This window comes from Sinocyclocheilus grahami, unplaced genomic scaffold (assembly GCF_001515645.1).
Source record: "Sinocyclocheilus grahami isolate Dianchi unplaced genomic scaffold, SAMN03320097.WGS_v1.1 scaffold229.1, whole genome shotgun sequence".
Classification (NCBI taxonomy): Eukaryota; Metazoa; Chordata; class Actinopteri; order Cypriniformes; family Cyprinidae; genus Sinocyclocheilus; species Sinocyclocheilus grahami.
In genome coordinates, this window is record NW_015505408.1 from 242190 (window position 1) to 265560 (window position 23371).

General features: G+C 36.4%; 3 protein-coding genes across 3 annotated transcripts; 1 reads left to right on the top strand and 2 right to left on the bottom strand.

Moving 5' to 3' along the window:
• Positions 1-676: 676 nt before the first annotated feature.
• LOC107597191 (U6 snRNA-associated Sm-like protein LSm4) lies at positions 677-3128 on the top strand. Its single transcript, XM_016288146.1, has 5 exons — positions 677-688; positions 739-780; positions 991-1089; positions 1233-1434; positions 2484-3128. Exons 1-5 carry the CDS (start codon positions 677-679, stop codon positions 2582-2584), a joined length of 456 nt encoding a protein of 151 aa, XP_016143632.1. The 3' UTR covers positions 2585-3128.
• Positions 3129-6638: 3510 nt separating this feature from the next.
• On the bottom strand, positions 6639-10035 carry LOC107597192 (ras-related protein Rab-3A-like). The gene is made up of 4 exons (XM_016288147.1): positions 10032-10035; positions 9708-9933; positions 8145-8269; positions 6639-7072 (listed from the first exon to the last, which is right to left on the bottom strand). The coding sequence occupies exons 1-4, from the start codon at positions 10033-10035 to the stop codon at positions 6882-6884; spliced, it is 546 nt and encodes a 181-aa protein (XP_016143633.1). The 3' UTR covers positions 6639-6881.
• Positions 10036-12179: 2144 nt separating this feature from the next.
• Positions 12180-22090, bottom strand: LOC107597148 (ras-related protein Rab-3A-like). Its single transcript, XM_016288093.1, has 4 exons — positions 21863-22090; positions 15245-15363; positions 13682-13806; positions 12180-12609 (listed from the first exon to the last, which is right to left on the bottom strand). Exons 1-4 carry the CDS (start codon positions 22088-22090, stop codon positions 12419-12421), a joined length of 663 nt encoding a protein of 220 aa, XP_016143579.1. The 3' UTR covers positions 12180-12418.
• Between the last annotated feature and the right edge of the window lie 1281 nt (positions 22091-23371).

Sequence of the window (23371 nt, forward strand, 5' to 3'; positions counted from 1 at the left end):
GATCTTTATTATGCAAATACATTTATGGTAGCACAATCTGATAGGTGGCATGTTTCGTCGGTACACCGGACTGCATTGCTAACATACTTAAAGGGATAGTTCACCCAAAAATGAAAATTCTGTCATCATGCACTCACCCTCATGTCGTTCCAAACCTGTATGAGTTGCTCTCTTATGTCGAACATAAAAGAAGATATTTTGAAGATTGCTGGTGATCAAACAGTTGGTGGTTGCCATTGACTTCCATAGTAGGAAAAAAAAATACTATGGAAGTCAAAGGCAACCACCAACTGTGAGCCAAAATCATCACAATTAAAAGAACCAAAGACTTAAACTACTTCAGTCTGTGTGCACTGAATTTATTTAATACACAAGTTTCACAATTTGAGTTGAATTACTGAAATAAATGACCTTTTCCACGACATTCTAATTTATTGAGATGCACCTGTAGTCTCTGGACTAAATATAACACTTTTATTTTAAACAATATTTACTCGCATCACTAAGCAATATTTGAGAATGGAATGACAATTATACTATTAATATATGATTAATTCTAGTCTAATTGCTGTTCGTGTTTCTTGAGTGCAATTTTTGTAAGTGTTTTTAAACTCTTTATTCAGTAATCCCGAGTACACATCATTCAGAGCACTAAAGAGAGTTTTCATGCGCTTTTATGTCAAATACTGTAAGCATCACCACCTTTACTGGTTCATTTGATTTCTTCTTCTCTCCTAGCTCCCGTTATCTTTACTGAAGACAGCACAGAACCACCCGATGGTGAGTATGAGGCAGCTCACATCGCCTGCGCACAGTTAAAGGAATAGTTTGCAGAACAGATCTGGAGAAATTTAGCATTATCACTGGCTCAGCAGTGGATCATCTGCAGTGAATGGGTGCCGTCAGAATGAGAGTCCAAACAGCTGATAAAAAATATCACAATAATCCACACGTAGAATAACAAATAAGTTAGTCTGCTTTTGTTTTCAGCTGGTGGAGTTAAAGAATGGTGAGACGTACAACGGCCATCTGGTCAGCTGTGACAACTGGATGAACATCAACTTGAGAGAAGTCATTTGCACTTCACGGGTAAATAAAACCTCTTTCCTTGAGATGAAGTGTTCTTCGGAATATTTGAAACTATTTTGATCGCATAAACATGATTGAGCCGTTATGGGTCAGTGTGTCTGTGCTGGAATGTAATGGTTGTTTCTGCTTGCTCTGATTTGCAGGATGGAGATAAATTTTGGAGGATGCCGGAATGCTACATCAGAGGAAGCACCATTAAATACTTACGAATCCCTGATGAGATCATAGATATGGTGAAAGAGGAAGTACTGTCGAAGGGACGTGGCCGGGGGGGCATGCAGCAGAACAAACCACAGGGAAAGGGCAGAGGAGGCGGACCTGGAAGAGGTGGTGGAGCCGGCAGAGGTTAGACACATTTCAGAGCCCTTGTTAAAGGAATAGTGTGACAAAAGTTTCATTTATGGGTGAACTTAAAGGGAAAGTTCACCCAAAAATGAAAATTCTTCACCCTCAAGTTGTTCTAAACCTGTATGAGTGTCTTTTTTTGTTGTTGAGCACAAAAGAAGATACTTTGAAGGTTGTTTGTAACCAAACAGTTGACGGTAGCCATTGGCTTGCGTAGTATGGAAGAAAATACTATGGAAGTCAATGGCTACCGTCAAGTATCAATCCCACTTTTGGAGCATAGACTCCAGAATGACATTCCCAACTTGGAAGTTGTAAATCTTGAATGCTTTGGAGCACAGACAAGTATGGTCTCGTTTGAAAGCTGACAATAGTCTTCCAAAGAAAAGAAGAAAGTTGCAGAAATGTTATATTTAATATAAAATATGTCTTTTAAAATATGTTGGACTCTAAAACTGCTATAAAACTAAACAAGCTGTGTTCCAAATTTGAGGTTGATATCTCAAAAAAAAAAAAAAAAGTATATTTTAGTAATATTTTGTTAGGGCACAGTACCAAACTTTTCCACTAGATGTCTGCCAAGGTCAATCGGTGATCCATATAAAGATGTGAACAATATTTTTCAATAAATTTCATATTTTCACACAATTTATGAAGTAGCCATACTATTTAGAAGAAGTATGAGCAGTATTGTATTTAAATGCAACCTCTAACAAACAAACATAAAACATTTGCATGTAACAGTTTATGTTGGAGACATGTTGCTTTGTAAATCTTACTTTCAACATTTTCAGTAAAAAAAAAAAAAGTTGCCTTTTGAACACTTTGCATGAAAAATAATCATGGTTTACCAATTTTTCACATGATCGCACATTTATCTTGATTTCATAATAAAAGTCTGAACAGCGTGAAAAGTTTTGTTGCATGCTCTTGTAAAAAATGAATAACTAATTTTTGCTATATAATTAATTTAACGTATGAAATGTTGCAGTCAAAGTTTTTGAAATGCATACACACAGTTGACAGACTTCTTTTATTTTTATTTTAAGGTGTTTTTGGTGGCCGTGGCAGAGGCATGATGGGAACTGGCCATGGACAACAACAAGACAAAAAGCCTGGAAAACCACAAGGTGTCAAAAACCAACACTAGATATAAAACACATCATCTCATGTGTTAGTTTGTTTTACTCCCTTTAGACACAAGAGAGCACCTTTTCAGGTCTCTTGACATTCACACATTAACATCATAAGGTTGAGTATTTTCTTTTAGAGACTTATTTATAAGCCTCAGTTAGTGTATCAAACTGTGCTCAACAACTTTTTGCACTGAGTTTGTTTTAAAATCCCTTAATGGAAACACATGTGAATTTTTACAGTCTGTCTCATACTTTTTCTCATACTGTCTCATCTGCTTTCTCAGTTTAATCATCAACCAGAAAGAGTGAGCTTAATTTGAAACGATATTTCTGTAAGGATTTTAATTTGGACAAGTGGATGTCAAGATGCTCTTCCATTTTCTCCAAATAGTTTTTATTTTCTGTTGCCTCACATTTTGGTGCATGTTTTCACATTGCTGTTTTAAGTTTGTTTTGTTTTTGTGCTTTAAAATACAACCATGGTGTAACTTGACTTGTGTATAGTGCACTTGTGAATAAATCTTTTTTGTTAAATATCGCAATTGCTGTGAATTTCTGTGTGAGCACTCTTTTACATCTAAAGAAATGGAAACAAGTTGCATGTATTAAACATTCAGTATAGTCTTACGTAACTACAGTCTTTACAGATCTCCAAAACTACGCTCTATAACGTAAATTTAGACTGTCTTTGGGAAGTCAACATAAAAATGGCTTGCCGAGTCATCTCTGCATTACAAGGGATAGTTCATTCAATCATTCAAAATTGAAAATTGTCATCCCTTAGTCACCTTCAAGTTGTTCCAAAATTGTATGCAATTGCAAAAAAAATAGGTTCTAAGAGACGTCAATGGTTTTACAAAACCATTTGTAAAAATTGTATTTTTTAGCAAAAAACTATTTTTTTGTAAATAAAAAGCCTGACAATGTCACTGCTTAATACCTATAAGTATTGTGATTTATGGTTTACTTTGGCAATCTCTGTCTCCCTCTCTAAAACGTGCAGTTCTACAGTAAAAAATCGAAAAACACTGATAAATGATAGCATTTTTTTACTTGGATTTCATTAACTAGCTGCATAACAAGAACATGACCAATTTAAGTTTATAGGACAACTAAACTATCAATTTAAACAAAAATTTACGGTCAACTACAGACGTTGCATCCATCGATTCCGCCATGTTTCTCACTGACACGCCCCCAACTCGGAAACTCGGGGCCTAAAGAAAATGTCGAGTTTCCCACTCGTAATAACGACTTTGTGGTGGCGTTCATGTGCGTTCAACAATACGATCTATCCGACATGACTTGAGCACACCATACGTCCCAACACGATTTCCCAGTGGGAGTGCTGCTATTTTTAGGTCAACGCCAATAGTTTGTCTTTAGTTTCCTCTTGTGGTTGTTTTGTCAATGAAACAGCATCGAGAGTTATTCATTTTCGATGAAAAGCCAATAGACCTTAGTCAGGATAGCGCCACATTTTAGCCCCTTTTTTACTGGAATGAAAACGAGGATGTTGACGTATAGAACTACAGAGCGTTCATTGCAACGAAACGTTAACTTGTTACATCTTTAAAAAAAAAACTTTCACTAAACAAAAACTCCATAACATAGTTTTAAAAGTTGTGAGTTAATATTAAGTGATCTAGGACCTTTCCTCACAGCCCCGTTTCCATCCGCGTTAAATTCAATATGGCGTCTAAAACAAACTCAGAAAAACAGGCAAAAAATGCAACACCGTCTCAAGTAAACAGCACAAACTTTTATTTTTTATAAGTTCAGTCATTTTCACAACATAGACAGTTGATTTGGTAAATTTCACCACTGGACACTTTAACACCAAACCCCTTATTGTAAGTACAGTACATTTACTACTGCTTATTAGTGTTTTTTTTCCTTGTACATTACACTCGATTATCAGAAGAAGAAAAAAAATCACAATGGAAAACATGAATAAAAAGAATTCTAGATAAAAATGTAGGAAATGGAGAACAAACTCTTAGTCACGATAAACTGATCTGAACGTCGAGCGGATGGATACCTTACATCAGGGGTGTCAAACTCAGTTCCTGGAGGGCCACAGCCCTGCAGAGTTTAGATTCAACCCTAATTAAACACACCTGATCCAACTTGTCAAGTCCTTCAGGCTTATTTGAAAACTACATGGTATGTGTGTTGGAGCATGGTTGGAACAAAACCCTCCAGGAGCTGAGTTTGACGCCCGTGCCTTACATGGTGAGCTGTGATGTTAATAAAGATCCAACCTCATTATCTTCTCATTTCTGATATGCATGGGGCTCACTAAGGTCCTCTATCTACTGTATATCATCTGCTTATTAGGCCAAAATGGGACCCACCTACAAACAAATCGTCCCAGGTCTCATGGATGTAGCAATGGTTCTGTTGACATCTATATTATTATTATTTTTTTTTTCTCAGTTTGAAATAACTAACAGCATTTGCCATTTTTTTGCCAGCTTTTGAATTTCAGCAAACCTGCTCCACAGTAGACGTCACAGTCAGTCTATCTGCCTGCTTTGGTTTACAACAGTACTTTGCGACTAGGATTTAAACCACTTACTCAAACAATCACATTTCCATTCCCTCCTACGAAAATGTTAACAGAATGATAAATAATCTGCAAGACATGAAAAGGTATTTTCTTCAATATTGCTCTGTAATAAAGTCAAATACATTCATTCACAAGCAGGCATACACAACAGCAGGTAAAGAACATCCTTTAAATCCTCTTTATATATATATATTTTTTTTGCTAATATCACCTAGATTTTTTTTAAAGCCCATAATCGATACAACACAGTCCACACATAAAACCAAAGACTCAAATGTATTTACAGTAAGTTTTCACTAAAGGAAAACAGAATAGCAAAGGAAAGATGCAGGAATAATCAGGGAGGATCTTGCACATGTAAACATTAATACTTATCATGGGCTTTTTTTGCAAACTGATTTTTGCATTATAGTTGCAGGCCTGGTAGCCACATAAAATCTTTCACAGGACACGCGCCAGTCCAAAAAGTCATCATGGGAAATGCCAGTCAAAATCTCAGTAACTTTTGCTAATTTTTGAGAGCGTACAAGAGTATTGTTGATAGTATGTCGAGCTTATGGCTCTGCTGCTATAATGAAATAAGCAACACCATGGCCGCAAATCAAACTCGGATTTTGACTAGAAATACACTTGACTAGACCTAACGAAGCATTGAGAAAGGAATCCTACCACTATTTGCCTAAATGGCTTTATTTCCTTCCATGCAAATTTACATTAAGGAATGTTTGTGTATGATATCAGGCTTTCAGTCCCGGGACTGAAATGACACGAGGCAAGGCAGTGAACAAGACACAAGGTCACCGATACAAATAAGCAAGAAACGTCTGTGACGAGCACTGCAAAGAATTACCATGAAAACAGCATCGACTTCTCTAACTTTCTTTATATTTGTCAGAATTTCAAAAAAATAACAAAAACGTTTTAGATATATATTTCTAACTGTATTATTTAAATACTGAACTGTATTTATTATGTACACTTTTTGGAATAAATATACAGAAATCTCTGTCCATTTCGCTTTTTTATATTTGTTCCATATAATTTAAGGATATGGAAGAGTAAAAAGAAAAATGTTAAAATATGCAGTAAAATGAAGGGATCGAAAACTTATAACAGAAAACCGATTCTGTGTGCTATGCCAAACTAAGGCCTAATTACACACTCCTAAAATTTAAATTTAGGCCTTATTATAAAGTCTTTAAAACATAATGTGGGCTTAATCAGAATTTCAGGCCCAATCAAACCCTTAAAGGGATAGTTCACCTAAAAATGAGAATTCTGTCATTATTTATGCTCCCTCAAGTTGTTCCAAACCCATATGGGTTTCTTTTGTCTGCTGAACACAAAAGATGATATTTTAAAGAATGTTCATTACCAAACAGTTGTTTTTTTTCCATACTATGGGAGTAAAACGGGACCAGCAACTGTTTGGTTAAACACATTTTTTCAAATGTCCTTTGTGTTCAATCCTTATACAGGTTTGGAACAACATGAGGGTGAGCAAATAATGACAGAATTTTCTTTTTTAGGTGAGCTATCCCTTTAAAGTGCACTTAAACGGAATGGATTGCATGTTGAATAATATCATTAAAGTTTGAGATGTCAAAATGATTATTTGGAGAAGAAGGGGAGGGACTAGAGGGTGTGGCCAGAGAAGGCAGTATGGGAACTTTTTAAATACCTAAACAGGTGGTTTTTGTGTGTTGGTGCAAGGCAGTGCAGATAGAGCCGTGGGATTTTCAGCAGGCGCAGTCCTGGTGCGGAGCGGTGGGCTGCTCCGTGAGCTGCGGCCCCTGTTTGGCTCCCGTCACTGCAGGATCGGCGGCATCCAGGCTCTCTGACATCTTCTCGCAAATTATGTCTACCAGTCGCTCGAAGGTTTGCTTAACATTAATGTTGTCCTTGGCACTGGCCTCAAAATACTCAAAACCTGAGGATAAAAGAAGAAACCAAGTCAAGACCAAGGCCTTGTTCTAAAACCCAATGAGCTGCCTACAATAGCAGCATGTTCACACATTTTATCATTTTTTAAATCAAATTTTTAAAAAGTCCATACTTTTCCAGACTCAAACTTTAGTAAAATTTTCAGACCATATTTCAAATCTTTTATCCACCTTTTAACATGTATGCCACTTTGTGACTATGCATGCTATTATGCCATTTATATTTAATCAATTAGCAGACGCTTTTATCCAAAGCAACTTTCAAATGAGGACGATAGAAGCAATCAAACCAACAAAAGAGCAACAAAATATATGTGTGTTGTAACAAGTCCCGGTTAGTCTTACGCAGTACACGTAGCAAGGTGTTTTTTTTTTAATTAGAAGAATAAATGTATAGAATGAATGTAAAGAATAAAAAGTGCAGTCAGGTTCCCCCGAACCCAAGCTTCTTGGTGTCAATTGCGTTGAGAGACCAGTTGATCAAATCCATTAAGTTTTAGATTTTTTAGTCTGGAGAGCAGTGCGGAGAGAGTCTCTCAAAATCAAGACAGTAGACAAGACGAGAGGAGCAAAAGCAGGGAAGGTAACGGGGAGGAGAGGGGGAGAAAATGCGACCGCCTTCGCTGAGAGCCAAATGAGAAATATGATAATATTTTGAATTCATTCAGTCATGTTAAACTATCACTAAACATTTGGCTGCATTGACTGCATGCTCCAAACGGCATAAAAAACACTCTGCTTATATGGTGAATTTATTTTTAGAATTTCAGTTTAGAAAACAGAATAGGGCCAATAGTCCAGAAACACAAATAGTTTTCCATACTCGTTTTCTTCTTTCCATACCTATAGAAATGACTAAAGTCAAATTCCAAACTTTTCCATACGGTGTAAGTTCCAGGACATGTCAGATTATGAAAAACATGACATATATTTTGGAAAATATGGTATCTATCAGCAAATGTATATTTCCTTAAATATGAGGCTCATATCTGAAAGTATATTTGAAACTATTGCTGTGAATATCCAAATATATTGTGCCAACCGGCAAACACGACTTACCGAGATGCTCGGAGAGCTGTCGTCCCCTCTCAGAGGCCACCACCCTCTCATCGTCCATGTCACATTTGTTGCCCACTAGCAGCACCTGGGCGTTATCCCATGAGTACGTCTTAATCTGTGTGGACCTGCCAGAGACAGTCAGATTTGTTTAAATGTTTGCTTGTTAAACTTTCCTCTAGAGCTGAACTTTATCACAAAGTTTTTCTTCCATATCATGCGATATCTATATTCATCACAATATTCATTTACCATTAATGGGAAAGAAAATGCTTTCCACATGTTTGTTAGAACTTAATAACTTAACTTAATACAACTTGATTGTTCATAATTTTCAACAATCTCAAATCTCTCTTTTCTGTCAAAGATACTTGAAAAGGCAGTATCCTCACAACTATGTTTCTTCTTAGAGAAAAATGGTATTTGTGAGGATTTCCAGTCAGGATTTAGACCGTATCCTAGTACTGAGACTGCTCTCATTAGAGTTACAAATGACCTGCTCTTATCATCCAGTCATGGTTGTATCTCTTTATTAGTGTTGCTGATCGTAGCGTTGCATTTGACACTATCGACCACAACATTCTTTTGAATAGACTAGAAAATTGCCATTAGCAGAATTGCTTTGGCATGGTTCAAATCATACTTATCTGAACATCATCAATTCGTAGCAGTGAAAGAAGAGGCATCATATCGATGACAAGTGCAGTATGGGGTACCACAAGGCTCAGTACTAAGAACGTTCCTTTTCATGCTTTACATGTTACCCTTGGGAGATATCATCAGGAAACATGGTGTTAGCCTTCACTGTTATGCTAAAGATACTCAGCCCTACATTTCTTCACAGCATGACGAAACATACCAATTCACAAAACTAACATGGATAGTGCATAGTTGATATACCGATGGAATTTTGGTTACTTGGCACTCTTGCCTTTGGCTTGCTTAGTTGGGGACACTTTTCTGGCAATAATCACAGAGTAGTACCCTTTACCTAACCCATTTCTTTTCTTATTTTTCTAAATTCTGTTCCATTTAATTTTTTTCTTGTGTTTTGATTTAATATGAATTTATCATCAAAAATCTCTCATGAAATGAATACATTGCTAACAATTTAAAATGTAATCAAATGAACAATTTATAACAAAACATTGCTTTTTTTGTCAAAAATAATGCTGCAAACGAAAAATGAAAACATGGATGGAAAAAATGTATAGCTTGTTTGATAACCCCTTACAAATAATACTATTATTACTAATTTTACAATAGTAATACATTTCTGTGATAATTGTTTCACCTAACTTTTATTTTGGCAGGTTGTTGTAAAGAACTTTGAGATCTAGTATGTGTTTGACAATAGCTTTTCTCGAATATAACGGTGTAAAGCTGCTGAAGTGAGTCTTAGAGCAGCTCTGGAGATGAAGTTCATGTGTTTATTTCTCACATATTGAAACAGCAGACGCTGAAAACACAGTAAGTTTCATGTGTTTTAAGTTTGTGTAGTAGACGAAACTACGCCACTCATCCACACATGCAGAACATGTTGTTTTGCATGTTTAGTTAACTCACCAGTCCTGCACAGCGGCAAAAGACTCCTCGTTTGTGATGTCGTACATGAGGATGAAGCCCATAGCTCCACGGTAGTAGGCGGTGGTGATGGTTCTGTAGCGTTCCTGTCCCGCTGTGTCCTGTGAAGGAACAAACCAGTAATGCACAAGATGAAATAGGAACAAATGCAAGACCAATGTTTTACAAACTACAGTATACGTCTGTTCAATATATTTTAGAATGTAACCTATTCCTGTGATGCAAAGCTGAATTTTCAGCATCATTACTCCAGTCTTTAGTGTCACATGCTCCTTCAGAAATCATTCTAATATGCTGATTTGATACTCATTTATCATCATTTATTACTGGTGTTCAATTATTTGAAATATTTCTTATTATCTATGTTGAAAAAGAACAACATTTATTTTTATTTGTTTTACTTTTACACTATCAATTTAATGCAGCTTTTCTGAATAAAAGTATTAATGTCTTCTTTTTTCACTTCAAACATTTGAATGGTAGTGTATCAGTTTCCACAATGATATTAAACAGCACAACTGTTTTCAACATTGATAATAATAAGAAATGTGTCTTGAGCAGCAAATCAGCATATTAGAATGATTTCTGAAGGATCATGTGACACTGAAGACTGGGGTACTCCAGTAGAAGACCGGAAATTCAGCATTGCGTTACAGGAATAAATTACATTGTAAAATATATTAAATAGATGGTGCTTTAAAGTTGTTTTTACTGATTTTTGATCAAATAAATGCAGCCTTGGTGAGCATCAGCGATTTAGACATAAAAACCTAAAAAAAAAAAAACACAAAAAAAATCAATTACAAACTGAGGGAAAAACTGAAATAATTTTCTGTGGTAAACAACAGCATATTGTCGACTTTACAAGTTGTACTAAACCTTTGAATTTTCCTTCATTGACCATCTGCACTTTTTTCACAGAACCAGGAAAACAGGATTTATATGTGGGTCAGGATAGCGCCACATTTTAGCCCCTTTTTTACTGGAATGAAAACGAGGATGTTGACGTATAGAACTACAGAGCGTTCATTGCAACGAAACGTTAACTTGTTACATCTTTAAAAAAAAAACTTTCACTAAACAAAAACTCCATAACATAGTTTTAAAAGTTGTGAGTTAATATTAAGTGATCTAGGACCTTTCCTCACAGCCCCATTTCCATCCGCGTTAAATTCAATATGGCGTCTAAAACAAACTCAGAAAAACAGGCAAAAAATGCAACACCGTCTCAAGTAAACAGCACAAACTTTTATTTTTTATAAGTTCAGTCATTTTCACAACATAGACGGTTGATTTGGTAAATTTCACCACTGGACACTTTAACACCAAACCCCTTATTGTAAGTACAGTACATTTACTACTGCTTATTAGTGTTTTTTTCCTTGTACATTACACTCGATTATCAGAAGAAGAAAAAAAATCACAATGGAAAGCATGAATAAAAAGAATTCTAGATAAAAATGTAGGAAATGGAGAACAAACTCTTAGTCACGATAAACTGATCTGAACGTCGAGCGGAAGGATACCTTACATCAGGGGTGTCAAACTCAGTTCCTGGAGGGCCACAGCCCTGCAGAGTTTAGATTCAACCCTAATTAAACACACCTGATCCAACTTGTCAAGTCCTTCAGGCTTATTTGAAAACTACATGGTATGTGTGTTGGAGCATGGTTGGAACAAAACCCTCCAGGAGAGGCTTTCAGTCCCGGGACTGAAATGACACGAGGCAAGGCAGTGAACAAGACACAAGGTCACCGATACAAATAAGCAAGAAACGTCTGTGACGAGCACTGCAAAGAATTACCATGAAAACAGCATCGACTTCTCTAACTTTCTTTATATTTGTCAGAATTTCAAAAAAATAACAAAAACGTTTTAGATATATATTTCTAACTGTATTATTTAAATACTGAACTGTATTTATTATGTACACTTTTTGGAATAAATATACAGAAATCTCTGTCCATTTCGCTTTTTTATATTTGTTCCATATAATTTAAGGATATGGAAGAGTAAAAAGAAAAATGTTAAAATATGCAGTAAAATGAAGGGATCGAAAACTTATAACAGAAAACCGATTCTGTGTGCTATGCCAAACTAAGGCCTAATTACACACTCCTAAAATTTAAATTTAGGCCTTATTATAAAGTCTTTAAAACATAATGTGGGCTTAATCAGAATTTCAGGCCCAATCAAACCCTTAAAGGGATAGTTCACCTAAAAATGAGAATTCTGTCATTATTTATGCTCCCTCAAGTTGTTCCAAACCCATATGGGTTTCTTTTGTCTGCTGAACACAAAAGATGATATTTTAAAGAATGTTCATTACCAAACAGTTGTTTTTTTTCCATACTATGGGAGTAAAACGGGACCAGCAACTGTTTGGTTAAACACATTTTTTCAAATGTCCTTTGTGTTCAATCCTTATACAGGTTTGGAACAACATGAGGGTGAGCAAATAATGACAGAATTTTCTTTTTTAGGTGAGCTATCCCTTTAAAGTGCACTTAAACGGAATGGATTGCATGTTGAATAATATCATTAAAGTTTGAGATGTCAAAATGATTATTTGGAGAAGAAGGGGAGGGACTAGAGGGTGTGGCCAGAGAAGGCAGTATGGGAACTTTTTAAATACCTAAACAGGTGGTTTTTGTGTGTTGGTGCAAGGCAGTGCAGATAGAGCCGTGGGATTTTCAGCAGGCGCAGTCCTGGTGCGGAGCGGTGGGCTGCTCCGTGAGCTGCGGCCCCTGTTTGGCTCCCGTCACTGCAGGATCGGCGGCATCCAGGCTCTCTGACATCTTCTCGCAAATTATGTCTACCAGTCGCTCGAAGGTTTGCTTAACATTAATGTTGTCCTTGGCACTGGCCTCAAAATACTCAAAACCTGAGGATAAAAGAAGAAACCAAGTCAAGACCAAGGCCTTGTTCTAAAACCCAATGAGCTGCCTACAATAGCAGCATGTTCACACATTTTATCATTTTTTAAATCAAATTTTTAAAAAGTCCATACTTTTCCAGACTCAAACTTTAGTAAAATTTTCAGACCATATTTCAAATCTTTTATCCACCTTTTAACATGTATGCCACTTTGTGACTATGCATGCTATTATGCCATTTATATTTAATCAATTAGCAGACGCTTTTATCCAAAGCAACTTTCAAATGAGGACGATAGAAGCAATCAAACCAACAAAAGAGCAACAAAATATATGTGTGTTGTAACAAGTCCCGGTTAGTCTTACGCAGTACACGTAGCAAGGTGTTTTTTTTTTAATTAGAAGAATAAATGTATAGAATGAATGTAAAGAATAAAAAGTGCAGTCAGGTTCCCCCGAACCCAAGCTTCTTGGTGTCAATTGCGTTGAGAGACCAGTTGATCAAATCCATTAAGTTTTAGATTTTTTAGTCTGGAGAGCAGTGCGGAGAGAGTCTCTCAAAATCAAGACAGTAGACAAGACGAGAGGAGCAAAAGCAGGGAAGGTAACGGGGAGGAGAGGGGGAGAAAATGCGACCGCCTTCGCTGAGAGCCAAATGAGAAATATGATAATATTTTGAATTCATTCAGTCATGTTAAACTATCACTAAACATTTGGCTGCATTGACTGCATGCTCCAAACGGCATAAAAAACACTCTGCTTATATGGTGAATTTATTTTTAGAATTTCAGTTTAGAAAACAGAATAGGGCCAATAGTCCAGAAACACAAATAGTTTTCCATACTCGTTTTCTTCTTTCCATACCTATAGAAATGACTAAAGTCAAATTCCAAACTTTTCCATACGGTGTAAGTTCCAGGACATGTCAGATTATGAAAAACATGACATATATTTTGGAAAATATGGTATCTATCAGCAAATGTATATTTCCTTAAATATGAGGCTCATATCTGAAAGTATATTTGAAACTATTGCTGTGAATATCCAAATATATTGTGCCAACCGGCAAACACGACTTACCGAGATGCTCGGAGAGCTGTCGTCCCCTCTCAGAGGCCACCACCCTCTCATCGTCCATGTCACACTTGTTGCCCACTAGCAGCACCTGGGCGTTATCCCATGAGTACGTCTTAATCTGTGTGGACCTGCCAGAGACAGTCAGATTTGTTTAAATGTTTGCTTGTTAAACTTTCCTCTAGAGCTGAACTTTATCACAAAGTTTTTCTTCCATATCATGCGATATCTATATTCATCACAATATTCATTTACCATTAATGGGAAAGAAAATGCTTTCCACATGTTTGTTAGAACTTAATAACTTAACTTAATACAACTTGATTGTTCATAATTTTCAACAATCTCAAATCTCTCTTTTCTGTCAAAGATACTTGAAAAGGCAGTATCCTCACAACTATGTTTCTTCTTAGAGAAAAATGGTATTTGTGAGGATTTCCAGTCAGGATTTAGACCGTATCCTAGTACTGAGACTGCTCTCATTAGAGTTACAAATGACCTGCTCTTATCATCCAGTCATGGTTGTATCTCTTTATTAGTGTTGCTGATCGTAGCGTTGCATTTGACACTATCGACCACAACATTCTTTTGAATAGACTAGAAAATTGCCATTAGCAGAATTGCTTTGGCATGGTTCAAATCATACTTATCTGAACATCATCAATTCGTAGCAGTGAAAGAAGAGGCATCATATCGATGACAAGTGCAGTATGGGGTACCACAAGGCTCAGTACTAAGAACGTTCCTTTTCATGCTTTACATGTTACCCTTGGGAGATATCATCAGGAAACATGGTGTTAGCCTTCACTGTTATGCTAAAGATACTCAGCCCTACATTTCTTCACAGCATGACGAAACATACCAATTCACAAAACTAACATGGATAGTGCATAGTTGATATACCGATGGAATTTTGGTTACTTGGCACTCTTGCCTTTGGCTTGCTTAGTTGGGGACACTTTTCTGGCAATAATCACAGAGTAGTACCCTTTACCTAACCCATTTCTTTTCTTATTTTTCTAAATTCTGTTCCATTTAATTTTTTTCTTGTGTTTTGATTTAATATGAATTTATCATCAAAAATCTCTCATGAAATGAATACATTGCTAACAATTTAAAATGTAATCAAATGAACAATTTATAACAAAACATTGCTTTTTTTGTCAAAAATAATGCTGCAAACGAAAAATGAAAACATGGATGGAAAAAATGTATAGCTTGTTTGATAACCCCTTACAAATAATACTATTATTACTAATTTTACAATAGTAATACATTTCTGTGATAATTGTTTCACCTAACTTTTATTTTGGCAGGTTGTTGTAAAGAACTTTGAGATCTAGTATGTGTTTGACAATAGCTTTTCTCGAATATAACGGTGTAAAGCTGCTGAAGTGAGTCTTAGAGCAGCTCTGGAGATGAAGTTCATGTGTTTATTTCTCACATATTGAAACAGCAGACGCTGAAAACACAGTAAGTTTCATGTGTTTTAAGTTTGTGTAGTAGACGAAACTACGCCACTCATCCACACATGCAGAACATGTTGTTTTGCATGTTTAGTTAACTCACCAGTCCTGCACAGCGGCAAAAGACTCCTCGTTTGTGATGTCGTACATGAGGATGAAGCCCATAGCTCCACGGTAGTAGGCGGTGGTGATGGTTCTGTAGCGTTCCTGTCCCGCTGTGTCCTGTGAAGGAACAAACCAGTAATGCACAAGATGAAATAGGAACAAATGCAAGACCAATGTTTTACAAACTACAGTATACGTCTGTTCAATATATTTTAGAATGTAACCTATTCCTGTGATGCAAAGCTGAATTTTCAGCATCATTACTCCAGTCTTTAGTGTCACATGCTCCTTCAGAAATCATTCTAATATGCTGATTTGATACTCATTTATCATCATTTATTACTGGTGTTCAATTATTTGAAATATTTCTTATTATCTATGTTGAAAAAGAACAACATTTATTTTTATTTGTTTTACTTTTACACTATCAATTTAATGCAGCTTTTCTGAATAAAAGTATTAATGTCTTCTTTTTTCACTTCAAACATTTGAATGGTAGTGTATCAGTTTCCACAATGATATTAAACAGCACAACTGTTTTCAACATTGATAATAATAAGAAATGTGTCTTGAGCAGCAAATCAGCATATTAGAATGATTTCTGAAGGATCATGTGACACTGAAGACTGGGGTACTCCAGTAGAAGACCGGAAATTCAGCATTGCGTTACAGGAATAAATGACATTGTAAAATATATTAAATAGATGGTGCTTTAAAGTTGTTTTTACTGATTTTTGATCAAATAAATGCAGCCTTGGTGAGCATCAGCGATTTAGACATAAAAACCTAAAAAAAAAAAAACACAAAAAAAATCAATTACAAACTGAGGGAAAAACTGAAATAATTTTCTGTGGTAAACAACAGCATATTGTCGACTTTACAAGTTGTACTAAACCTTTGAATTTTCCTTCATTGACCATCTGCACTTTTTTCACAGAACCAGGAAAACAGGATTTATATGTGGTTTCGGTTTTTACATGTAGCTCCTCCTATCAAGAAACTTGAGAGCAAGTATAACAATAAGCATCCACTATTAAGGAACTGATCTCTGCATCAGAGAAATGAGCCTGTTAATTATATGAACACACTCCATTCAGTCATTACAGGCCCGGCTTACGCAGGAGGCCAAACAAGCATGTCTAGGGACTGACAACAAACTACAGCTTTTTAAAAAAGGAGGAAGACATTCAATAATCGTTATTTCACAAATCCTGCAAGAACATAGAAAGAAACAGTTTTTAGTTTGCACTATGAGCACTTTGCACATTTTTGGCCTCTAAATAAAGTATTTTTGTAAGAAATCTTATACCATTACGTGTGCAAGCTCCTCATCTTGCTGAACTTTGCTCTTTTTGCTGTTTTTCACTACTTGGTTATATTTAAGTCATATGAGCAACTCCAGCTGATTCAACCACAAAAGACTTTCTGAGAGAAACATTAGTATGCCAGAACTATGAGTTTGTCTATAGAGAAGAATTGATGCATCGCACATCCGCCAAGTACTACTATAATAAATTAACAGACTAAATCCTCACAAACGTAACCTATAATTCCTATAGAGACTTCACAAGGGCAAAATGGTTCTATTAATATACCAAGATCTGTAAACAAACCCTGTTTGGCTCCTGACTCTGATACCACAGTAATACATAAGCATCTTTTCACAAGTATGCTGCAATCCAGTGTAGAGTTTCTGTTTTCTGTTACACTGTCTCTGAACCATACGGAGCATTATGTGAAACAATCACCGTTATGCTCAAATCTAATTCTGCTTCCATGTCAAGCAAAAAATCAAATAGTATGCACTATGCAGACTACAAAAGAGCACACTGCATGGTATACTGCGCTTGACTAAACTTTCCATTTCTAGTGTAACAAATGAACTGTAAGCAATAGTAACTGCAATTCCTAACATCTCTTGGGACATCACTTGATCAGACATTTTTTGCACAAAATTGGATCAACCTTATAAAAGTGTACTCTATCATATTTGAAACACAAGGCCTTTAAATCATCAACATGATCAAAGCTTTGATGAAAAACCTACTATTACATGCCTTCTGTCATCTGACTGATACATTTTTAGCAAGTAAAAGGCATTTTAGTGTCTAAAAATGGCCAACTTCAGGTTGAGATACGTGTCTTTTGAAATCTTTAATGATTTTTATTAAGTAAATAGAATATCTTTTATATTGTTAGTAATATTTCAAGATGAACACTTAGCAGACTGAACCAACTTAGGCTTACTTTATTAGAAAAATCACTCAAAATGTGAGCATCAAATATGATCATAAAGCTTTTGATAAATGATCAATTATCATTTTATTGCATTGCATTATGTTTCGAAACTAGAGCGTTTTATCATTAAAACTAAGCATTTAAATATTAATCTTACTAAGACATATTATTAGGAAACACAACTAAGATTTATATGCATTTTATGTAAGTTATACTATATATAAAGATCTTATTGAGTTTACATTACAAGCTATCAGTATTTCATCTTACTTTGTCATAAATATCAGCAACTTCACCAAATTTCATAAAAACAGTTTTTCCTCCTCGAGTATGAGCTCCATATTCTCCTATATCATACTGTATAAGCCATAAAGGCCCGATGTATCAAATATGATAGTGAACAAAAAACACATTTGTAATTTTAGATTTTTTTAAATGTATTTTGTCTAAAGGCTCAATACATTTTTCTTCTCATTTAAAATGTCAGGCTTTACAGGGTTAAAATGCAAAATAACCTCTTACATTTCCAAGATGACAACTGGACCCCACTCAATGAATCACTCTTGAGGTCATGTGACAATGTAGCATTGCACTGTCTGACACGTTTAATACTATTTTTAAAAATATAGTAGGGAACATATAGTACATTTTCTGCAGTACTCCGTAAATGCCAAGCAAGTATTCAGTTCTGAATATAGCCAAATGTTAATGTCTTTTGGGCCTACACTGCATGACGCACAACAGTATATATTTTTTATCCATGGTAAAGATGGTGGGAGTGTGTGTGTGGATCTGCTTGGGTCAGTGGGGTGGGGGAGGGTCCTCTTCCACCAGAGGGAAATTTGAGGCACTGCCGGAGGGGTCCTGATACATCACAAACAATTCTGATTGGTTACTCATCTAGCGCATCAGCAAACCTCCCCAACCCTATTGGTTACTGACCATCTCTCTCTTTCTCTCCGTATCTCTGTACTCAAAAAATATTTAGGCCTGAATTTAAAATGCATGTATTTCAATTGCATATAAAATGTCCAAATATTTGAATTACACACACAGTTAACATAAAATAATGAACTGAATGTTATGCATATTTGTCAGTCATACATAAATGAAACCAGTAAGATGTCTGCACTCAAAAAAACTAAACAAAAAAACAAATCATAGGATATTTTATTACTGACTATTTGATTTTATTTAAAGGGGTCATATGATGCGATTTAAAGTGTTACAAGCTCTTGGTGCATAAAGAAGATCTGTAAAGTTGCAAAGACTAAAGTCTCAATTCCAAATATATATTCTTTATAAAAGTTAAGAGTCAACCACGCCTACCTAAAACAGCTCGTTCTAACACGCCCCCACATGTCTACATCACGATGTGGGAATATTTGCATAACGCTGCCCAAATGTTCACGCAAAGAAAGAAGGCGTAACTTTTATTCTCGCTGTAGTATTGTTGTTGGCGCCAAAGCCATGTCGTGAAGGCGCTGTGTGTTTCGTTGTGAAAGCGAAACTACTTTGGTTGGCCTTCCAAAAGAGGACGATATCCGCTTCGTCATGCCTGGAGCTGATCCGTGCTGGTCGCTGAGGAAATACATCAACTTCGCGCTGTGGATCGCCGGATAGGCTTTCACCGTGGACGAAGCGGAGTCCAGCCCGGGGTCGTCACATGTGGTTGCCGCAAGCCCGCCGGCCGCGCCATTCTCAGGCCCGCCGGCCGTTCCTCACTCTAGCCCGCCGTGTGTGATTTTGTGTGTTTCGTTGTGAAAGCAAAACTACTTTGTTTGGCCTTCCAAAAGAGGACACAACTACAAATCAGTGGTTAAGTTGCATTTACAACACTGTTCCAGAACACTTCAACCCAAATATTCAGATGTGTGCAGCACATTTTATGGAGGACTGTTTCCTGATCCTGGGAGAGTAGACTACAATGCCGGCTGTTCTGACTCACAGACTGTAAGTACGTTTTCATATTTAAAGAATTTGCCACTGATGATTTAAACGCGAGTTTTCAGCAGTGTAGAGTAGCGCTTGTTGTTTGTCATTTCTCCGATCACAAATGCAGACATGGTTTTATGTTTAGGCGGTGTGATGCGATGCAACACAACGTGTAAAAAGACAGTATAAGTCATTATAATCCGTAATTATTTCCCCACTGGATGCAACAAATGCCTCGTTTATAATGGGTTTGAATGTTTTCGTCGCTCTGGCCGTGACAGGGCATTACAGTATGGTAAGGGGCGTAACATTTCCGTCACACTAGGGTTGTGATGGTGAGGAAATTTTCCCACTGGTTAATCTACACGTGACAACACCGATAATACCGGTATCACCGTGGGGGCAGGGGTGTTTTCTCTTTTCCTCACTTTCCTTCGCTTTTAAATAGCTTGCAAAAGCGGCATGCACATTTTACTTTCATTTTCAAATAGCGGCAATTCGGTGTAAAGCAATTGTTCGTTTTTAGTTTGTTTGAATTTTCCCTCTTTTCCTCACTTTCCTTTGCTTTTAAATAGCTTAAAAGCACCATGCACATTTTACTTTCACTCGAATTAGCGGCAATTTGGCGTCAATTGCTTGAATGCAACAACAAAATACAACGTCAAACTCACTTTAGCCTATATATAAAACATAGAACTTTTATTAACAAAACGAATAAAACTACACCATGCTATAGGGCAGGCTATGCCTAATATAAAATAACAAATAACTTACATAAAGTTCAAATGGGTAGCCTATACAAAACTGGAAATAAGTAAACATGTATAATATATAACCAAATAAACAAGAAACGAAGAAAGTTTATTAGCAAAATGAGTAAGAAAGCTTGGAGGCACAGCATACACCTTGATGTCAAATAAAATAAATTACACAAAGTTTAAATAATGTAAAAATCAGCAAACACTGTGGAACCAATTAAATAAGAAACTAATGTTTAAAAAAAACTTCCAATATCACCTTAGATAAACAGCAAAAGTCAACAGGCTTTTCAAAATCCAAAATACGACCAAACAGGCGCTTTTGCATTTTGTTTCGAAACTAAATCATCCGCGATCGTCTTGTATGTCTCACCTCACTCTTCTTGTCAGTCAGCTCGACTCACTCTCCTCACTGGATAAATGAAATCCGATCTGTGATGCGACTGTCATTCGGCACGCTGCATTGAGCAGCCGCGTTCAGTTTTTAATTGTAGTGTCTGTTCTTTTACTGAACTAAATTTTTATTACTTTAAAAAAAATCGATGGTGGGGGACGGTGCCGCGGTGGGCAAGTGACGTAACCGGTGTTGCGGCTTAACACCGGTATCACCGTCAGCACCGTCTATCGTGGCAAGCCTACGTCACACGCTTGAGGTATTCGGCCAATCACAACGCACTGGATAGCTGGCTAATCAGAGCACACCTCACTTTTCAGACCGATGAGCTTTGTAAAAATCGACGCGTTTCAGAAAGGCGGGGCATAGAGGAGAAACAATAATGTACAGTATGTGGAAAATAATGTGTTTTTTGAACCTTAAACCGCATAAACACATTTCATTACACCAAAGACACAAAATAATGTTCTTTTTAGCAACATCATATGACCCCTTTAAATGATTTTTTAATGCATTAATTCAAATAGCTGAGAATCTACATTATGTTCATTGTGAAAACTACAAATTTTGGTTAAAATATGGCTAGATGTAAAACAAGGAATATTCAATTATAAAATGTATGTGATTGAAACAAATTGGATTGGATTGATGACAAATATATAAACCTGGTTATTGTTTCAAACACATTTAGTATTTTCGTACTATTACAGAAATGTTACCCGTTTCATTTTTGTTTAATTGACAAATATGCATCACGTTAAGTTTATTAGTTTGATTATGTTAAACTTTTGGAATGATGGAAATTTTATATGCAATTCAAATAACATAAATCTTAAATTTAGGCCTTTTTTTTTTTTGAGTGACCACAACATTTCTCCATTAAACCATAATGGCTTAATTGGTTGATTTGCTCCATTAGTTGATTTAAAATATTTAGGTTTATGGCATTTCTATCAAAATTGTAATTATTTTTTGCAATTTTACACATTAAACTCAGCAGATGGTCCCGGTCCATTAAGCCAAAGCTCTGTTTCTGAGATTTTAATTAGATTTATAAGTCTGAAATGAGACAGTCAATATCAATAATCAATATCAGAGACTTTACTTAAACACCAGTATAATCATTCTCAACGAATCACCTACTCTGGACCTTCCAGTAAGAAAATAGCTAGAAAGCAATAAGCTGCTATATGATTTTTATCCAAAAAACAACTTTTACTACTTCTTGTCTTCATTAAACAATGACCACAACAAGCCCTTAAAGTGGCACAGATGTGTTCCATGATCTCACCCAGATCTGCAGTTTTATCCTCTTGTCGTTCCTGTAGATGGTCTTCACCTTGAAGTCGATGCCCACCGTGCTCACAAATGCTGGCGTGAAGGAGTCGTCTGCATAACGAAACAGAAAGCTGGTCTTTCCAACGCTGCTGTTCCCGATGATCAGGATTTTGAACATGTAATCAAAGTTTTGGTCGGAAGACTCCTTTTGTCCATAACGGTTATCTGTAGCTGAAGCCATCTGGAGGATGCAGAAAAAAAGAGAGAATGTTTGTACATGTTCGCTTATTAACGTCTTGGGGCATTTAGGCCATATAGCGGCATCAGTTTATAACCATTAATACAGATGTTATGTTCCCAAATGTACCATAAAAAACACTGTCAGAAAATAAACACTGAAAGCTGAGAGTAAAATGCATATTAGTTAGTATGTACAGTAGCATTGTAAAGCACCAAAAATCTAGCGTAGCGTTAGTTCTGGCAGATCACGTTAGTCAAGCTCGCATCAGCTGACTCTCAGCTGATCCCCATCAACCTATGGGAATATGACACCTATCTAAGCATTCATATATAAGGTCCCTCAGTATTATCAGCAGTTTTCACATTGCTCAATAGCTAATTACCCTTCTCCATCCCCAACTCCTCCTCTGTCAGTCAGGATTCAGCCTTCTGGTTCCCCTTTGAATCAGACTAATTCTAAAATGTGTACATAACTTTATTGAACTTTAACGATATCTGCAATACATTTATGTTGGTTCTGTTCTGTTTACCCAGGGGGGTTTTCACTGCTCTCATCCATGCTAGGCTGCATGGATGCGCAGGGAGTTCTTGCCCAGAACAGAACCATACCGCCAATCCAAACTGTATGCTAATTGTCAATCATCTTTAACGATAGTGGTCCTGACAGAATTACATTTCCTTTTAAGATATGTTCTTCTGGTCAAATTTCTTTTGATAAAAGCAAATTATCTGCAATATTGGCCATCCTGTCAATCAAAAGGGGTCAAAAAAGTGTCAGACTTCACAACTCAATATAAGGCTGTCAAAGTTAATGCGATAACGCTTTAACACAATCTAATTTAATTTAAAAAATAGTGCCATTAAGGCAGGTTTTTGTGACTATAAATCACCCGTAGTTCATGCCAGGGTTGCCATACTACTATTTTTAGGACGCATGCAGCTGCTGCCTGTGAATAGTGCTTTCCTACATAGCTGCCTATGTAGTAAGCAGACAGCAAGGCAGGTAACTAGGTTTTGGAACACAGCCACTGTGATTTAGTAGGCTACATTTAGGAGCTTGCTGAGGACGGCACGCCAAGCAAAAGCTCTATATTTCAAAATGACTGTTTATTTGGATTGACTTTGGTTGAGTGAATCTTCGTCCATTTCACTATCGGTCACTCATCCCTTGAGACCTGTGACCAAACAGCAGCGGTAGAGTCACCAGCTACTGAAAATCAGTCAGGCAAGAAACTCTGCCAGGCCATGGTATTAATCTGACATTTTCTTTTGGTGTCAGATC